The sequence below is a fragment of the Typopeltis vanoorti genome, chromosome 2 (assembly GCF_054136105.1).
Source record: "Typopeltis vanoorti isolate ZY-2024b chromosome 2, IOZ_Tvanoo_1.0, whole genome shotgun sequence".
Classification (NCBI taxonomy): Eukaryota; Metazoa; Arthropoda; class Arachnida; order Uropygi; family Thelyphonidae; genus Typopeltis; species Typopeltis vanoorti.
In genome coordinates, this window is record NC_143550.1 from 69,498,713 (window position 1) to 69,516,715 (window position 18,003).

Consider the following 18,003-nt stretch of genomic DNA (forward strand, 5'->3'; position numbering starts at 1 on the left):
CAGAGAAATATAAATGCAAACCCTTCATTCACCAGGAAAAGAAGAAACATTGAAATTTTGGAAGTCAGCTTGGGATAATCCTATTGAAAACAATAAATTTTCTGACTCTATTTCTTTAATCCTCATGGATTAAGGAAATAAAGTGCTCAAGCTAGAACATTAAAAAAGTGGAGTGCACCTGGCAAAGGCAAACTACATGGATTTTGGTTAAAACATCTAACCAATCTATATGATCGAATGAAGAACAATTTAATTATTTGTTGCAGTCAGGCTCAGTGGAAGACTGGATGATATCTAGGCCCACTTTTCTCTTCATGAAGGATAAGTATAAGGATGCAGACTCAAGTAACTATCGTATAATAACATGCCTACCAACTATGCTTAAGCTGTTCACTGCAATCATAGCAAATTCCATATACCACTACTTAACAGATAATCAGATTTATCCGATTGAACAAAAAGGCAATTTAAAAAAATCTAGAGGAACAAAAGACCAGATCCTTATCAATAAAATGATTCTCAGAAACTCACAAAGAGGAAAAACTAACTTAAGCAGGGCATGGATAGACTACAAGAAAGAATTGATTCCCTCCCACGTTCCTGGATCCTAAAATGACTAAAAATATTTCGAATTAGCAAAAACATATGTTCGTTTCTGGCTGCTGCTGCTATGAAATCATGGAAAACAACGTTAATGGTGAATAATAAACGATTTGGAGATAACAGCGTTAAACGTGGAATTTTCCAAGTTGATTCCTTGTCACCATTGCTCTTCAACATTTATTTGATACCTTTGTCTATGATTCTGAAGAAAACAAAACTTGCATATGAAATTCCTAAATGTAATATTAAAATTTCCCATCTGTTGTATATGGATGACTTGGAGTTATATGGAAAATCGGCCCAGCAAATAGACTCTTTATTGAGCATAGTTCGTATTTTCAGTCAGGACATCAAAATGGAATTAGGTTTAGATAAATGCGCAATTTTATCGATTAAACGAGGAAACATTAATGACACCAGCAGTTTTAATTTTGATCAAGAGAAATATATAAAAGGAATTTCAGCTGACGAACACTGTAAATAGCTAGGAATATTAGAAGCCAGTGATATTCTCCACTCGAAAGTTAAACAACAGGCAGAATCAGAATACACCAAAAGAGTTAGAAATATTCTAAAAACAAAACTAAATGGACTAAACATAATTAGAGCAATGAATTCTTGGGCTATACCAATGATCTGATACACAGCTGTCATAATAAATTGGACAAAAGAAAACCTGGACAAACTGGACCGCAAAACTAGAAAACTAATGACAATGTATCATGCATTACATCCACGAAGTGATGTTGACCGGTTGTACCTACCGAGGAGAATAGGTGGATGGGGTCTGCTGCAAGTGAGACAGACTGTGGGAGAAGAAGAAATTAGTTTAAGAAGTTACATTGACAATAGCTCTGAGCCAATGCTTCAAGCAATTACACAAGAGGGCCTTCTAAAAACAACAGGAAACAAATCCGATTACACAACAAAATAACCGATATGTGCGCTGGAAAAATAAATTGTGGCAATGGCTACAATACGGATACATTAAAAAAGAAACAGAAGGATTTATTCTAGCAGCTCAAGAATGGGCATTACAAATTAATGCAATCAAAGCAAAAATTTTCAACATCAATAATAACAGCAAATGCAGATTATGCGATCAGAAAGATGAGACTGTAGAACATCTAATCAGTGCCTGCAGCAAAATAGCCCAAACTGACTATAAATACCGCCATGATTAAGTGGCAAAAATAATTCACTGGCATGTATGCAAAAAATATGCCTTTCCTACTTCTAGTAATTGGTGGCAGCATAAAATAGAAACTGTATTGGAAAACGAAACAGCAAAAATTTCTGAGACTTTAGAATACAAATTGATCGTCATTTGGAACACAACAGACCTGACATCACAATTATCGAACATCGACAGCTTTGGATTATTGATATCGCAGTAGCCAGTGATAACAACATCACCAACAAAGAACTGGAAAAAATTACTGAATATCGAGATCTGGCAGTCGAAGTTGCCCGACTGTAGATTAAACACACCATAATCATCCCAATAGTTATCGGTGCACTTGCTGCTTCAAAGAAGCTATCCAACTATTTACAGCAATTAAACATCAACGAGATGAACCACATGACCTACAAAAACAGCATTACTTGGAACAGTCCATATTTTAGGACGCTACCTGACGGACTATTCTTAGATTCTTGGGTAGAATCTGAATTGTTTTGTATCGCCAGTCAAATTTTTGTTTATATGATATCTTGTTTTGACTGTGTATCAATTATGTGAATAAAATAATAATAATAATAATGATGAGAGAATTATTGAGAGAGGACATGAAAGGTTTGTTTGAAGAGGCGAAAGTGAAGAGTGAGAAAGTGAAAATCGTCAGTATTTTACCTCGACATGATAAAAATGAATTAAGAAGAAGAGCAGTAATGGCAAACGATTCCATATGTAGACTGTGTAGAAAGAATGGATGCGAGTTTTTGGATGTGTGGAATGAGTTTGAGGGAAGATTGGATTTGTATAAGAGGGTCAACCTACACTTGAATGCGTTTGGTATCAGGAGTCTAGAAAAATTAATAACTGGTATGAGATCTAAAACAGAAAGTCAGGGAAACTAAATTATAAAGGGAGGAATGGTGAAAATATGAGCGTAAGGGAGACAATCTTATATAACTGTGTTAATGAGGAATGGTCTTTATCATGAAAATGTTGACGAGGGGGAGAACGATTTCGACTTTCTGTTCGTCCGTTTCGGACCTATCGAACGTGTGCAAAGATGTATCTATGCATAAGGCACTAGAAAAGAATAGAGATCTGCAAGTTGTCCAACTGTGTCATGTAGACTGCATACAAGAGTATACAAAAGAGCATGCAAGTAGATTATTATGTCTGTAAATGAATGCTAGGAGTATCAGAGGAGAAAGGGGTAGAGTTGGTCAATATGTTGCGATCTCAGATTGCAGGTATTAGTAAGACCTAGGTATCAGAATCAGACCTACTAACTGGTATCAGTGTCAAGGGTACAGTATTTTTAGGAAGGATAGGAGAGGAGGGGGCGTGCTGCTAATGATATCGAATGACTTGAATCCAGTTAGAGTTGAAACCTATGACTGTAGTATTACTACTGACAGCATTTCATGTGGCAGTGAGTTTGAAGCCATATGATGTGAGTTGTAATCTAACAAGATCAATTACATAGTGGGGTGTTGTTACAGACTTAGTGGATCGGTTGCTAATGATGAAGAAATGCATCACCAAATAGAAAAGATGAGCGTGAAACGAGTAATCATAATGTGAGAACTTAATTATCTAAATAGTGACTGGATAGCAGTGGGATCTGATGAAAAGAATTAAAATGGATTTTTTGAGCTGTTGAGGGACAACTTCCTCAAGCAGCATTTGACAGAAGAACTCGAGGTCAAAGAGTGTTCGATTTGATTATAGTGTCAGTGGGCGTTTCAGTTAAAGGCGTAATAACTATTCTATCTCCAGTTGGTGACTGTGATCATGCGATACTCACTTGGGAAGTGACTATAAATGTTCCATTCAGAAAAGGTTACATGCTGAACTATAAAGCAGGAAATTATGACCAACTGAGGAGTATACTGAGTTCAGTGGAATGGGATCGGTTGATGGATGGGAAGAATATCGACAGTGCATGGGAAGCATTTAAACAATACTTAAATGATGCGATATCAGGATGTATCCCGAGAATTCAAAGAACATATATACGTTAGGAGTCAAATGGATGTGTAATCTTATCAAGCAAGAGATTCGTAAGAAACCGATGATGTGGAAGGAATTCCGTGTGTATAAGGATGATGTCATTATGAAAATTATAAGCAGCAGACTAGAACAGTCACAAATGTTGTAAGGAAAGCAAAATCTGAGGATGAAAAAAAAACTGGCTCTGCGTGCTAAAGACAACTCACAACATTTCTATCGATATGTTGCAAGTAAAAGAAATAATGAATATGAAAGAATAACTCTTCTACATGCAGATGGCGTGAGGGTAACAGACGCAGAAGAGGTTGTTCAACTAAAGCCCATTTTGTTAAAAGCTATCAACTTGATCTACACAACATTGAGCTCACTGCTATCTCTTCACTGGATGAAGAAACTTAGGTGTATGAGGACGAGGTATTTGAGCTGTTGCACAAACTGAATAAGAATTCAGCAATAGGAACTGATAGAATTCAGCAAGAGGAACTGATAGAATATCAGCAAGTGTGTTAAAAAGTGTTCAGCCGAACTGGCTATTTCTTTGACCAAGCTGTTTAATATTAGTCTCAGAACAAGGAAGAATCCGCAGGAATCGAAAGAATGTATGATAAATCCATTGCACAAGGGTGGTGAAAAGACCGATGTATCCAACTATCGACGAATTAGTATCTCAGTAGTGGTGGGAGTGAAGATTTTGGAAAAACTGGTTAGGGATTGCATTCCGAAATGGGTTGAGAGTGAATCTATATTTTGCAATGAGCAACATGGGTTTACTAAGGGAAGGTCATGTTTTAGCAACTTGCTCACATTTTATAACAATATTACCATTGAACTAGACAAGGGGAATGGATATACCATGATACTTATGGATTTTGCTAAGGCTTTCGACAGAATACAGCATGATAGACAGTTGCATGAATTGGAGAATATAGGTTTGAATTATAAACTATTGGCATGGATAAGAAGATGGCTAACTGACAAATATAAAAAAGCAGTATACAGGGATTTGAGACTGTGAGATTTAAGGTAACCAGTGGTGTACCACAAGGATGTGCTTGTTCCACTGTTATTCAATCTGTACCTTAATGATATTGGGAAGGATTTGACAAACGACATACAGCTATTTCCTGATGATGCAACGATGGTAGGGAAATCAGGAATGCGGCTGATATGCAGTACTTGCAGAACGATTTGAATAGGCAGGAATTGTGGGCATGGGAAAATGGGTGTCGATTCAATGTCAGTAAATGTAAAGTCATTCATTTTGGTGTGATTAGATATCCAATGTCGTATTATATTGGTGGGATTATGCTAGAAGACACTGATGAGGCTAGAGATCTTAGAGTGTTAGTAGATAGAAAGTTGACATTCAGGGGCAATGTAGCAAAGACTTCAAATACAACTCGAAAGATAAATGCAATTCTGAAACGAACGTTCACATATAAAGATAAGGATGTCATTTTGCCTCTTTACCAGGCTTTGATAAGATTTCACTTGGACTACTGTGCGCAGGTCTGGTTTCCTGGTTTTCGTTGTGATTCTGATGTATCGGAGAGAGTACAAAGGAGAGTGTTAAAAATTATATCGGGATTGTGAAATACTGATTATGAAGACAGATTGAGAATTTGTAGACTGCAGACACTAGCAAACAGGAGAAAGAGGGGGTCAAATGATTGAGACTTACAAACCTCTGAAAGGGTCATACAGAATTTCAGTTGATGGAATTTTTCAATTAATCGAGGGTGGGGAAGGACAAGAGGGCATCCTTGGAAGCTGAAAATTAATGAATATGAATGGATCCCGTTAAGAAAGAGGGGGAGGGCTATATTTTTCGTCTCATAGGGTGGTGCGCGATCGGAATAAATTGCCATTTGATGATGTGAGTGTAAGCTGTGTGAATAAATTCAAGAATAAGTATGATAGCTAGTGCGTGTAGTATGTGGCCTCTCTCGATGAGTCCCTGACTCCTTGGAGGTCTCTCATAATAATAATAACAACAACAACAACAACAATAATAATAATATTCAGAAGAAAGCATTCGATTCCTTCCCACATGACCCTCCTGGATCCTAAAATCACTAAATATATTTGGAATTAGCAAAAACATATGTTCGTTTCTGGCTACTGCTATGAAATCATGGAAAACAACTCTAATAGTGAATAATGAACGATTTGGAGATATCAGCTTTAAACGTGGAATTTTCCAAGGCGATTCCTTGTCACCATTGCTCTTCAACATTTATTTGATACCTTTGTCTATGATTCTGAAGAAAACAAAACTTGGATATGAAATTCCAAATGTAATATTAACATTTCCCATCTGTTGTATATGGATGACTTGAAGTTATATGGAAAATCGGCCCAGAAAATAGATTCTTTATTGCACACAGTTCGTATTTTCAGTCAGGACATCAAAATGTAATTTGGTTTAAATAAATGCGCAATTTTACCAATTAAATGGAAAAATTAATGATACTAGCAATTTTAATTTTGATCAAGAGAAATACATCAAAACAATTTCAGCTGACGAAAAATATAAATACGTAGGAATATTAGAAGCCAATGATATTCTCCACTCGAAAGTTAAACAACAGGCAGAATCAGAATACACCACAAGAGTTAGAAATATTCTAAAAACAAAACTAAATGGAATAAACACAATTAGAGCAATGAATTCTTGGGCTATACCAGTGATCCCATACACAACTGGCATAATAAATTGGACAAAAGAAGACCAGGACAATCTGGACCGCAAAACCTAGAAAACTAATGACAATGTATCATGCATTACATCCACGAAGTGATGTTGACCGGTTGTACCTACCGAGGAGAATAGATGGACGGGGTCTGCTGAAAGTGAGACAGAGTGTGGAAGAAGAAGGAATTAGTTTAAGAATTACATCGACAATAGCTCTGAGCCAATGCTTCAAGCAATTACACTTACAGCAATTACACTGGTGATTTATAAATTACAATAAAATTGGCAATTACAATTACAATTACACGGACCTTCTAAAAGCAACAGGAAACAAATCCGATCACAAAAACGAACAACAAAATATCCGATATGGGCGCTGGAAAAATAAACCCTTTCATGGGCCAATTTCTTCGAGATACTGAGGACAAAATTGACGCGAACAAGAGATGGAAATGGCTACAACACGGATATATTAAAAAAGAAACAGAAGGATTTATTCTAGCAGCTCAAGAATAGGCATTACAAATTAATGCAATCAAAGCAAAAATTTTCAACATCAATAATAACAGCAAATGCAGATTATGCGATCAGAAAGATGAGACTGTAGAACATCTAATCAGTGCCTGCAGCAAAATAGCTCAAACTGACTATAAATACCACCATGATTAAGTGGCGAAAATAGTTCATTGGCATGTTTGCAAAAAATATGGCTTTCCTACTTCTGATAACTCGTGGCAGCATAAAATAGAGACTGTATTGGAAAACGAAACAGCAAAAATTCTGTGGGACTTTAGAATACAAACTGATCGGCATTTGGAACACAGTAGACCTGACATCACAATTATCGAACATCGACAAGTTTGGATTATCGATATTGCAGTACCCAGTGATAACAACATTAAAAAAAGAACTGGAAAAAATTACTAAATATCGAGATCTGGCAGTCGAAGTTGCCCGACTGTAGATTAAACGCACCATAGTCATCCCAATAGTTATCGGTGCACTTGCTGCAACTTCAAAGAAGCTATCCAACTATTTACAGCAATTAAAAATCAATGAAGTGACCCCATATGATCTACAAAAAACAGCATTACTTGGAACAGTCCATATTTTACGACGCTACCTGACGGACTATTCTTAGATTCTTGGGTAGAATCTGAATTTTTATGAATTACCAGTCAAATTTTATTTATATGATATCTTGTTTTGACTGTGTATCAATTATGTGAATAAAATAATAATAATAATATTCCGAATAGCGAAACACTATTTTTTTGGTGTTTTATATTTTGAACACAGCGTAATTTTCAATCCTATCTAGGAATATATGCATGTCATTAACACATGCATTTTAACGATTAACATGCTTTTATAAATATTTCAGCATCTTTTTTCGATACGTTAGAAGATATAATCATTAGTTTTTAGAAGATATAATCATTAGTGGAATAATTTTTTCACTGGTAAACATAAATCCATGATGGTTGACATGAACTTTACACATTGCTTAATTCTTACTGTATAATATGTAAAACGTAGCGCTAAACTAAACCCAAAAAATTGATCGAAGCTGTTTTTAGTTTTTTTTAGATAAAACTAGAACTCGAACACTCGCAATAACAAAGGAAAAAAAAAGACAGCAAATCGAGCCCCACAAATTCAGTGTTGAAAGAACTCCATCATCACGATGTTTTTACGAAATCAATAGACGTAACGCAAGGTAACATTCCCTTCCTCTGTTCGCCAGTTTACGAGTTGACCTTGACTTCAGTTAACTTCTTCTTGTCTTCTTTTCTCTTTATTTTTCTCTTGTTCCTCCGTAGCTCATTTGGTTTCAATGAAGCCATTTTCCTGGAAAAACCGGTGTTTGAATTCTGTCTGTGATTGTGATGAACCTCTATTGGGCTTTTCAATTAAAGATGTGTTAGCGGGTTTCATACGGAGGTTAGAGGTTTTTTTTTTATTACGGAAACTCAGATTTTTCTTCCAGCAAGACAGGCAAAACAGCCCCGTCAACAAACAAATTTCACTCCGCAAAACAGGCCAAAAGCATATGCATTTAGCAGGTCATCATAATCACTTTCCTGATATGTACCCCTGAAGGGATGTTCGGGCTACTATGACAGTATTACATGATTAACTTTACATTATTATTAATCTCATATCAACATTTAACAGATGTATTGTCCATATGGGCATAATTAGTTCCCAACAAGCCGAACCCAAACTAAGAAGTATTCTTCCTTGGTGTGGTGAACACAAAAAAGTGAACGTTTCGAAAATTGATGGTAGTTCAGCTGTGAAGAAGTCTAATTTGAGAGAACAAAATTTCTTCAGTATTTGATTAAAATGACTAAGTCATCATTTATATATTCGTTCGTTTTATTCTTATAAAGCATTTTGCATAAATACTCTCTCCCTCGACAAATACTAGCAAAAGTGTATTATAATAAATAAGCTTTCCGATCTTCCAGAAGTCGTTTCTGAACGTCGTTTAGTTATAATGAGAAATTTCCTTCGTCGCTGCTAATGAATTTAGAAAATCTTTAGGAGTTAATTACTGCTTCATTTAATAAATTCATTTGTAAAACTGCTGCTTAAAATTCGATTAACATTATTCTAACGCAAACATGGAAATTTTTGCGTTAAACAAATAAGATCATTTGTTTTCTTTTAATATTACCGAAGTATTAGTATTATCAAAAGAAATTCTGCAATACTTATGCCTGCAAAAAAAACTGCTTGAAAGAGTACATTCTCTGCCGTGATATCATTAAGATATAGTTTGTGTCTTTAATGAATTAAACCTGCTGTGATAAAAGCGTACCAAAACAAGCGAGTTATTTTAAACTTGCTTATGTGATTATTAAATTTAGGTTTCCGTGCTCTGCACTATTTTAATGTACACAACTACGTATTTAAGGAATAACTATGTGTCGTGAGAGATCGCACCATTGGGTTGTTGACATTCGCATGGATTTACAAGAGTTTACTTTATCGAATAAAGTAAAGGTGAAGAATAAAGTAAAAAAAAAGGTGGATGAGAAACATCAAAGTAGCACAGCAAAAAATAAAAAGATTTATAATGATTGCCAAAGTAACACTGTTATTCTAGTCATTAATAAAGATGGAATGCAATCATCTAAAATCCGACTTTTATCACTGCAAAAATTTGAACGAGCGCACACACGCACACACGCACACACTGCAATGCTGAGAAAATTAAAATTAAAACGATACTGCTGATGGTTGAATATATTTCTTAAGAATAATAAGTCGACTTATATGGAACAATTTACTATGACTTCAGACATATTTTAATATTTAATGCTTTACTAATAACGTAACTAAACGTAAACATTTCCATAAAGTAGCAACAATTAGTGATATATCATATTCAGATATTTCAGTTATTTTGATTCAGATTTGAAAGAATATATAAGCACAAAATATAAGTTTTAAAATTGTTTAGTATTAATACGATATCTCTGTATAGTATAGCAGTTTCTCTCGTGTCACCTGGGAAGAATAATTAAGAATATAAAAATATGTTATAAACAAAGTCTTTTCTAGGCCTTTTCGAATCATGCAAGGTTAACTGTATTTAACGAAAGAATATATATATATATATATATATATATATATATATATATTACTAAAACTGGGTTTTCTTCACGCACAGTTCGCAAATCAGTCTAGAAATGCGCGCAACTGAAAGAGAGAGAGAGAGAGAGAGAGAGAGAGAGAGAGAGAGAGAGAGAGAGAGAGAGAAAACGTATAATTACTTAACTTGCATAACTGTCACCTCTTATATTATCTATTCAATAAGTTTAATTGTGTAATACTGTAAATTATAAGAGAAAGAGAATTTAAAAGAGACGTCTTTTTATTTTATTTAGGTAAGCGTACATTCATATCGCTATCGCTTGTGTTACTAAACCTATCTATCCAATTATTTATTCTGTTTAGAACTTGCAAATGCAGTTTGAAGAAGAACATTTTCCTTTGCATTTTCGTACTTTTCCCCTAGCAGCTTAAAAATAAACAATCTCTATTATAATTATTAATCAATATTTTTTATCGTACAGTAGGAAACGAAAGGCTAATGAAAAGTTCTCTAAATCTATTATACAGCGAATAGTAAGAATAAGCATATTTTTCTGTATTTGTTTCTTACATTTTCATGTTATTATTATTTTATGTTATTATAAAACAAGATTATTTTTAAAAAAGATAGAATTAAAATTGCATTATATTAATTTTTTTAAAAAAATTAGATTATTGAAGATTATCACTTATAGTTGCTTTCATCATTTTATGCGATAAAAATATTTATTTATAGTGATTTACTAAAATAATGCATTTAAAAAAAACACGTATTTGTGATAAATTATGAGACAGCACATGTCTACATGACTTGATACAGCGAAATATAACATAATATTGATGCATTAAATATATACCATATAGCAGCTCTTTCTTAGTGCATTTATAAGATGTAGTTTTACTTGTCATTCTCTTAATATTATAGCTGAAATACATGTTGAATTTCTATGCTAAAATAAGAAACAAACAATTTTGAGATATTTTCATAAAATATATTCAAATATATTAAATAGATTCAGTCGGTCTGAGTACATACATCGCATAAGTACAATCATAATTTAAGTGTACCCACCTCAACAAGTCACTTCTATTTTAGTTTCATAATCCTCTAGAACATTAGTTGTCAGTCTTTATCTTGGTGCTACCATTTAAACTACAAAAACACACACATAAAACCTTTTGCGTGCTACACTAATATAATAAATTAAGTTGAAAACGTTAGTTTTATTTTTTGTCTTCTGCCCTTATTTCAATAGCTTGCGCTTGACGCTTAGTGAGTGCCATCTAGGTTGAGAATCTGTGCGGTAAATAAATATTAATAAATTTATTAAGTTTGTCGATTGTTGCAAATTCCCACTCGGCAATGTAGTGTGGTATATTTTGTAATTAGTGTAGGTGGAAGAAACATCGCTTGAAATTCGTTAGTATTAAATTATCATTCAGCCTTGATTTAATTGTTTCAGCAAATATTAGTGGCAGTGAACTCGCCTTTTATAATTTTAATTATTCAACATGAATTAAATAACGGTGCAGGAAAAGGCATAAAATTGTTAAAATATTATTAGAAATAAAGTCAACTAAACTAAAAGTATCAACAATAAAATAAAATAAAAATCTGGAAATGAAACATGGTTAAGTGAAGTTTATTGGAATTACGACAAAGCAGCTAACATTCTAATGTTGGTGTGAAACTATGAGACTATATTTTGAAATTGCATATGTTCTCAGAGCGGTTGCCTTTTTCAGAATGAAAAATTCTGCCATCTTTGCATGTTACTGGCTAGCTCATCTTCATCTGAAAAGGTCTTAATGCAAGACCTGCCTTCCTGATGAAAGAACCTAGATCTTTCCAAAAGAGGGCTAATATGAAACAGGAACGAGGGGAGAATTTAAATTGTTTTCTAATTTTTGTAACGATTACTAAATCTGTTGGTATTATCATACCTAATTTGTGACCTGTTTTCACGCAGCCAATAACTCGTTACATTGCTTTAAAATGCAGCGCAGTTAATATTGTTATGAAATCAACCTATCTCAGATAATTATATCCATAATTTGTCATCATATCATCATACTATCCTCTTACAAGATATTATCGTCATATTATTGCCATCATATATCACAGTATGATAACAATGAAAGTATGACGACAATGTCATCATGCCTTCATTGCCATCATACTATCATCATACCTTCATCGTCATCATACTGTCATATAATTTTAGACATGTGATTTGCCATATTAGATTTTCAGATATTCAAATAAGTTGTTTAATTTTTTAAAAAAAAATTAATTTCAGTTTTGATCTTATATACAGAAACGTTCTATGCAAAAACTGTCACATTGAGTTTAGATGTTAAAATTATATTTAAGAATCATAGAATTGACTTAAATATCATATAGCTTTTAAATCGAGAAACTAGACAAAGTTCAAAACTGAATCTAGAACTTTTTTCTATATTATTTTCTCATGATTTTTATTTAAGATGAGAACTATCAACTAAAAATTACAAATAATAAAATAAACAAAAATAATAAAATACTGTGTGGTACTGACAGTACTATCAATATAATTCTATCGTATATATATATATATATATATATATATATATATATATACATTTATAACTGTTCGTCTATATAGACATCTATATAATATGTAGTTATTTGTCTATATATGAATCTATACAATAATAACTGTCTACGATATTCATCTAAATATGAAACAAAATGTCAATTATTACAATACTGATAAGCTCGTTAAATGTGAATCAGATGCATGTAAGGCGCCACTGGGAATCACTTTAGAATTCAAATGCAAATAGCCACTACTAAGCGATAATTTGGAGGAGAAATTTATTATTTACAGTACATTGACCATATTACGTCTTGTTAAAAATAATACAAGTAAAAACAATAGAAATTAATGTAAACTTGCTTTATCAGGAACAGCTAAATGATTTTTATAATAGCAGTAATAAGATGAACAAAGATATATTACTTAAAAATATATTTCTCATTTAAAGATATATTACTTAAAAATATATTTCTCATTACCAGAAAATAACATTAATCATTTCAAACACAAAATACCCGATTTACTTATTCATTTATTTTTTCAATGTTCAATAAAGGTTTTCGTTCATAGAAAAATAAAAAAGCTACCTTTAGAATATGTATTTAAAGTATAAAAAAGTTCATTTTTTAAATTTGTCAACAGTATCTAGCCAAAATATTTGTTCATGAGGCAATATTTACTGTATTTCAATTTCTTTAATACACTTTTTTTTAATAAATATCAGTAACAAATATTGTTTCATTTACAGAAATAGAAAGAAAAAATGACACTTTTAAGTAAGACAATTCAAAAATCATACAAAACAAATATATATATATATAAGCGCAGAAATAACGAGCTTATATAAAAAATAAAATTCTAGATCAAAATGAATCAATTTCCAGAATCAAAAATAATCAGAATATTTCTGAATTTTATCAAGCACCAGTACATTGAACACATTTACCGATGTTTACGTACTTACATCCAACAGGTCTGCCACATGATGGAGCTAGGCCATCAAAGTATGATGACGCAGATGATTTCTGCGTTGATACAAAAGCCTGTATCCACTTTAGTATCTTTAAACTTTTCCATATGCGATGTAAAAAAAAAACGGTAAATGTATACAAACAAATAATTTCCGAGCTGTTCTTCTTGTTAAATAATAATCCTATCCTTAAAATAGAAAAAAAATATCCAAATCTATAATGACCAAGACACCTGGTGAGGCCTTACCTATAGATTCTTGCTGTCGTTCTGCCGCCAAAGCACTCGGGATCGGCATGGTACTGTTTACCTTGATAACCGCCATGAATGCAGGTCAGAGAAACATGAATAGAGAAATGGTGAGCGAGCAATAGGGAAAGAGAGAGAGAGAGAGAGAGAGAGAAAGAGAGAGAAATAGAAAGTCACGAGTTGTAGAGAGCACAGCCACCCACAGACACGCCTTCCGCGTGTGACAACCAACAGGTACTATTGATCAGGGGGGTTTCATTTAAATCATTGCCGGCAACGGTCACGTGGAAGAGCGCAAGCGCCACCGTAACCGGGCGCTCGAGACACAGCATATTGATCATTGTCGGAGGAAAACGATCTGTTACGTTGAACGACTTATATGAAACACATAATTCATAACTGAGCACCAAGAAGACGGCAGAAAATAGTAAGCGGCAGTAAGTTAGCTACGGAATGATTACCGGGAAGCACATACAAAAAAAGAAAAAAAAAAACATTGTACGTAAACGGGTCATAGATGTTCTGTGATGTCATGAAAAGGTTATGAGAGGACCGTTTATGTGTCATGCTGATGTTTCTCATAAATAGCGGTTTCTTAAAAATATAAAAATAAAAAGAAAGAATCACGCAATAAACGCTTGTAAAATGGCATCAACACTTGTTTGATTACTCATTATTTTCCAATGATTTATTTTGTTTGAAAGGAATGGACAATTTCACTGATTTATCGTCTTCAATATTTAATACACATATAACTTAACTTAAGCTGTATTATTCTCATAATTCAGCGTTTATATCGTCATATGTTTACCTTAAAATTAAGGTAAATGACCTGTGTTGCATGGTATTGGGAAGCCTGCATTACACTACTACCACTGCTGCGTAGGCTCAAATGGTGCTAAGATTATTTATCATTATTGTAACTGCTGCAGGAGATAATTATCAGAGAAACATGAATAGAGAAATGTTGTTATCCATCATTAATTTGCGTCATGAAAATTCGCTGCCTTGAAACCTGACGGTTCCAATTCTCCTACAGAAATATTACATCAGATAACTATTCTCGCATGTCTTGTATCTCTCAATCAAATATTACATTTTGAGTTGGAATTAAGTAACAAATTACTAAACCCAAATTAAACAATTTTGTAAATTTATTATTACCATAAAAGTATTTACTAAACTGCTTTGCGAACTATAACTGTGAAGGTGAATTTTCTGTGTCTGAAAATATTTAGCGTGGATTTCACAAATCGCATCCAAACCTCTTAAATGAGATTTACCTGTTGCTTCGAAGACATATCCAAGTTTCTGAGAGTAAATATAACACTTACAAAACAAAAAAAAAAGAATTTAATTGTCTTCAATTTCAATATTACTTCAATGATACCCCTTTGGGTAATATTTCAGTACCTTAAGTGATATCATGATCGTAAAATTAAAATTATTCTTGACCGTGTATAAAGTGTAATCTTTTCACCGTAATTTGTGCTTTGTGTTTATATGTACCCAGATGATTTATAATTGTTGGGAAAAAATAGGTTAATTAAATATAAATGCAATTTAATACCCTCATACATTATTCCCACATACACTATTGCACTTTTGAGGTAAAATAGTGTATACGGTAATTAGAAATTTTTATTTGCCATTATTGATAAAGTCTACTTAAATATTTGATAAGGTCTACATAAAAATATTCTTTTCAATATTTTTATGATTCTTAGATATCTCATATTTCTCCTTTTGTCACTGATTCCAGATATACCTGCGTTTTTGTGAATGCTGACTTAGTTCTTTGAGTATGCTAAACCTAGTTTAACATAAAGTTTCACATGAAGTTTTGATAAACTTTATTAATATTCTCTTAATTTCTGCTTTGATATTATAAAAAGTTGAAAATGCTACGAGAGAATTAAAGGTGAGGGACAAGTTCAAAAAACAGATTGTAAAATGTTCAAGAGAATCTTCGCAGCTCGATCAGAAATCCAGATCATTTCAACAAAAAGTTGAAATGATCTGGATTTTATTCAGTGCTGTGGAATAGCTGTATATCTCTATATGGACTTTTCAACTAAAGGCGACTTAAATGGTATTGTATGAAGGTAATAAGGATTTCTTTTTTTTGGGGGGGGGGGAATGTGGACTGCTTTTAATAGTATTGTATGAAGGTAATAAGGATTTTTTTGGGGGGAAAGGGGGAAACTTCTTTTCTAACTATTATTAAAAAGATACGTTGACTGGAGAATGCACTCAATTGATAGGCTATAATACACATATTGGTTAATTGTCTCCCTTAACAATCTAGCCATAATCCAGCCATCTGTACAAGTAATTTTTGTTATTTGTACAGACTGGTACAGATTGAAATGATTCAATTGAAAGAGATTGACTCGTACAGATTGAAACGATGACATTAAAGTCAAATCGAAGAAATATAAGATTTAAGAAGAGCCAGATGGAGTATGACGTACAAAATAAAACTCAAATGCCAAATCAGGTATAAGTATTTTCACTTATATGTCTGTATGACGTCAAATAAACCTCAACCACATAGACAAGCGGAATGTTTGTCGAAGGGAAACTATCAGTGGAAACTGCAGTCAGTTCCAGCTGTTTTTCTATTATGAAAATTGTATGTAAGATATTCCCAGAGATGGCATCGGCGAACAAAATAGATATATTTCTTACATGATATTAAAAACTAGCTGATATGAGGTCTACTTCTTATTTAAGGCACAGACAACAGAGAAAATATTTCGAATTTGAAAAGAATTCCTTTTTTTAGATACAAACATAAGTTCCAATAGATTAATATTAGTAAAGAGATGCTACTAATGGTGCTGCTTTAATATTTTTTTGGTTTTCATTCAGCAGCAAGTATCCGATACATATTAGCTTGTTCAAAATCAACTAGCTATCGAAGTCTAGAATCAAAAGGAGTTTTTGATTTTGAATGAAGTGGTTGATGCAATTGTTATGAGCGATTTTCGCTAATAACATTTATATTATAATTCAATAAAGCTTAAAAAAAAAGATATGTTTGAAGTGTTATTGGACATATTGTTAAAGCAAGTTTCTATTTTTATAAAACATTTCTAAAAACCATTACAATTAGTAGCTATAAGAGCAAATTAGCAAATGATAAAGACTTATCTTAATAGCTGTGTGAGAGTATGTCGGTGGTTAAGACAATTATTTAGTGAGACCTTATTTTTATTTTATTTTATTCATTTTTTAAAATTTATTTACTTATTTATCTATTTACTTTTTACTCTCAATGAGAGATCCCAGTTATGATATGCAATTTGGTCTCTACTTTAGCCTTTCTAGTGGTTTTCTTTCATGATCCATGATGCTGAGATCACTCAAACAGCCTTAATCGGGAGTATAGAAAATTTTCTGCTTAATGACTTATGCTACATCAGACAAATGGGAAGATCGGGAGAAATTCGAATAAAAGAACATTCAGGTTGTAAAAAAAAACGATGGACACATAAATCTAGCCTAGCTTATCATACTATCAATGAAAAACATGACGTAATTTGGCGCTCCACAAGATTGTCATACCTTGAATTCATTGATATGAATAAATTAAAAAAAGCAACTGAAATGCCACGTCTGACTCAGTGTAATAAAAACTACATCTTATTTTAAACCAACTATGGCCTACAAATATAAAAAAAAAATAATAAGCCACATGTTCGATATTTCAGTGAAAGGACCTTCAGTGTTAAGCTCGTTCTATCTATGGAATTGTTATGTTAGACAAATGTCTCAAATTTCTATATATTAACAGGTAGAAATCTACCTGTTGATACACAAGACTATACGTTATCATTTATTCCTGATGGAGTATGCTACAGAGTGTAGGAAACTGGTCGAATAAATATTTTTTTTTGTCTTTTCTCTTCGTGATTTATATCGGATACATTATAATTTTTGCTTATTTTCTTATTTTATAGTAATCGTTCTTGGTGTGTGATGTACAGGGTATTCTATTTCGAAAACTACATTAAGATTTCCGTCTCTTTATTTTGTAATAAAATGTAAGGTTTATTTTCATTCACAGAAATACCCGTCTTTATTCCTTAAAAGCATGTCTATCAATTATT

At 32.8% G+C, this 18,003-nt stretch overlaps 1 protein-coding gene across 1 annotated transcript in view; it reads right to left on the reverse strand.

The window, feature by feature from the left end:
• The window catches only part of LOC150109147 (synaptotagmin-10-like), a 113,645-nt gene extending 99,708 nt beyond the window's left edge, over nt 1-13,937 (reverse strand). The window contains exon 1 of the mRNA XM_090401696.1: nt 13,889-13,937. Within this exon, the coding sequence (XP_090257822.1) occupies nt 13,889-13,937 (49 nt within the window). The remainder of the gene's footprint in view (nt 1-13,888) is intronic.
• Between the last annotated feature and the right edge of the window lie 4,066 nt (nt 13,938-18,003).